Source organism: Quercus suber, unplaced genomic scaffold (genome assembly GCF_002906115.3).
Source record: "Quercus suber isolate HL8 unplaced genomic scaffold, Cork oak 2.0 scaffold_279, whole genome shotgun sequence".
In the NCBI taxonomy this organism is placed as follows: domain Eukaryota; kingdom Viridiplantae; phylum Streptophyta; class Magnoliopsida; order Fagales; family Fagaceae; genus Quercus; species Quercus suber.
The window spans coordinates 796,012-798,028 of NW_027069735.1; the positions used below are offsets into that span (position 1 = coordinate 796,012).

Sequence of the window (2,017 nt, forward strand, 5' to 3'; positions counted from 1 at the left end):
CAACCATATCAGCAATTATTAAGTGCAGTAATATTGGCAAACTAGGAAAGAAACAACCGCAAGAATCGCTAGTCATTGGCATCACCCTGTATATAGTCTGAAAGAGAGAACTTACATGGATTGAAAGGGAATACCACATGCATGGGGGAGTATCCCTTCGTATAATACACGAAGAACAATAGCTAGCAACATCCTACAGCCAGCGGTATAGAAACTCTCTAGTTTGACATGTTGGCTGGGTTCCCATGTTACTTAAATTTGATCATTCAAAACCTTTATCAGCAATTAGCATCCCTCAAGAAAGAATTCTGATTCAAGTGTCAACTTTAACTTGCCCAGCACGATGGGAAAAAGGGGTCCCATTCCAACCCAAGATGCACTTCACAATGGGGATGCTAATCTCCTATAAATAGGGTAAATGTGTGTTTTCTTCCTCACCAATTATCAATCACATAGAGCCATTAACAAAGAACTCTCTCCGGTTTGTAAAACAATGGCTTTAATTCATGGAAAAAAACTTATCATAGTCTTGTTGTTGATTTTGGAGACTTCCACATATCAAGCCATGTCCCGCACATTACTTGAAGACTCCATTGTTGAGAGATATCAGCAATGGATGGCTAAGTATGGGCGCAACTACGAAGATGATGCTGAGAAGGAAAAGCGTTTCAAGATATTCAATGACAATGTTGAATACATAGACAAAGTCAACAATGAAGGGAATCGCACTTACAAGTTAAGCGTCAATGAATTTGCAGACTTAACAACTGAAGAATTCATTGCTACTCGTACTGGATTCAAGATTTCCTCCCAGCCCAGCTCACCCAAAACCTCATTCAGATATGAAAACCTGACTGAAATTCCAATGACTATGGATTGGAGAGAAAAAGGAGCTGTTACCCCCATCAAAAACCAAGGCCAGTGTGGTAAGAGAATAATAACGTTGTATGAAACTAAAACCTAGTTTAGCCTTATTTGCTGCATTTATTTTTGTCCTAACAAGATTTCTGTTATGATTGATTCCTATGTAGGATGTTGCTGGGCCTTTTCAGCTGTGGCAGCGGTAGAGGGGGTCACCCAGATAAAAAATGGCAACAAAATCTCCCTTTCGGAGCAACAACTAGTGGACTGTGTGGAAGGCAATAATGGTTGCGGAGGTGGTTTCATGGATTATGCCTTTGAATATATAAAACAGAACCAGGGACTAGCCACTGAAGAAAACTACCCATATCAGGCTATGGATGGAACTTGTGACCAGCAAATGGCATCTAATATTGCAGCTCAGATAAGTACATATGAAGACGTACCTTCCAATAATGAGGAGGCATTACTACAAGCAGTGGCCAACCACCCAGTTTCAGTTGCCATAGAAGGTTCTAGTAGTGCATTTAAGTCCTATTCCAGTGGAGTTTTCACAGGAGAATGCGGGACCAATTTAGACCATGCCGTTACTGTAATCGGGTATGGAATGAGTGATGATGGTACCAAGTACTGGTTAATCAAGAATTCATGGGGCACCACCTGGGGTGAGAGTGGCTACATGAGGATTCAGAGAGATACTGGAGCACCAGAAGGTGTTTGTGGCATTGCCATGAAACCTTCCTATCCGGTGGCTTAGGTACTCCAACGGTGATAGATCAAGTCACCTATAAGTATTGCTCTTTCTTTCACTATATGTATGTTAACTTTATTATAGCTGAGAAAATACCTATTTTGCTACTTGTATCATCGAAATTGGAACCAAGTAATAAATAGACTAGCCTAATTGCTACGTTTCCCATCAATTTATAGCATGAAGCAAACGTAAGGAATGATAATAAAATCTTTCGAATTCCGCACATTATGACGATCTAAAAAATCTAAAATGGGAATGAGAACAGTGAGATCTCAAACCAACTTTTTGAACAAAGAAACATTATAACGACATTACTGCCAGTAATTTAGTTTTCTTCTAATAAATTATAGTCATAAACCTATTCTCAATAGATTATATATAAGAATTTGGTGAGGGTGAGAA

General features: G+C 39.4%; 1 protein-coding gene across 1 annotated transcript; it reads left to right on the forward strand.

Annotated features, from left to right (window-relative positions):
• Positions 1–206: 206 nt before the first annotated feature.
• On the forward strand, positions 207–1,771 carry LOC111985701 (senescence-specific cysteine protease SAG12). Its single transcript, XM_024017361.2, has 2 exons — positions 207–926; positions 1,032–1,771. Exons 1-2 carry the CDS (start codon positions 419–421, stop codon positions 1,616–1,618), a joined length of 1,095 nt encoding a protein of 364 aa, XP_023873129.2. The 5' UTR covers positions 207–418; the 3' UTR covers positions 1,619–1,771.
• Positions 1,772–2,017: the final 246 nt, after the last annotated feature.

What these genes read in the sequence shown, in the direction of transcription:
- LOC111985701 (XM_024017361.2), top strand. Translation starts at nt 419, where the DNA reads ATGTGTGTTTTCTTCCTCACCAATTATCAATCACATAGAGCCATTAAC. An exon ending in CAAAAACCAAGGCCAGTGTG is followed by an intron (nt 927 to 1,031) that starts GTAAGAGAATAA and finishes ATTCCTATGTAG; the next exon opens with GATGTTGCTGGGCCTTTTCA.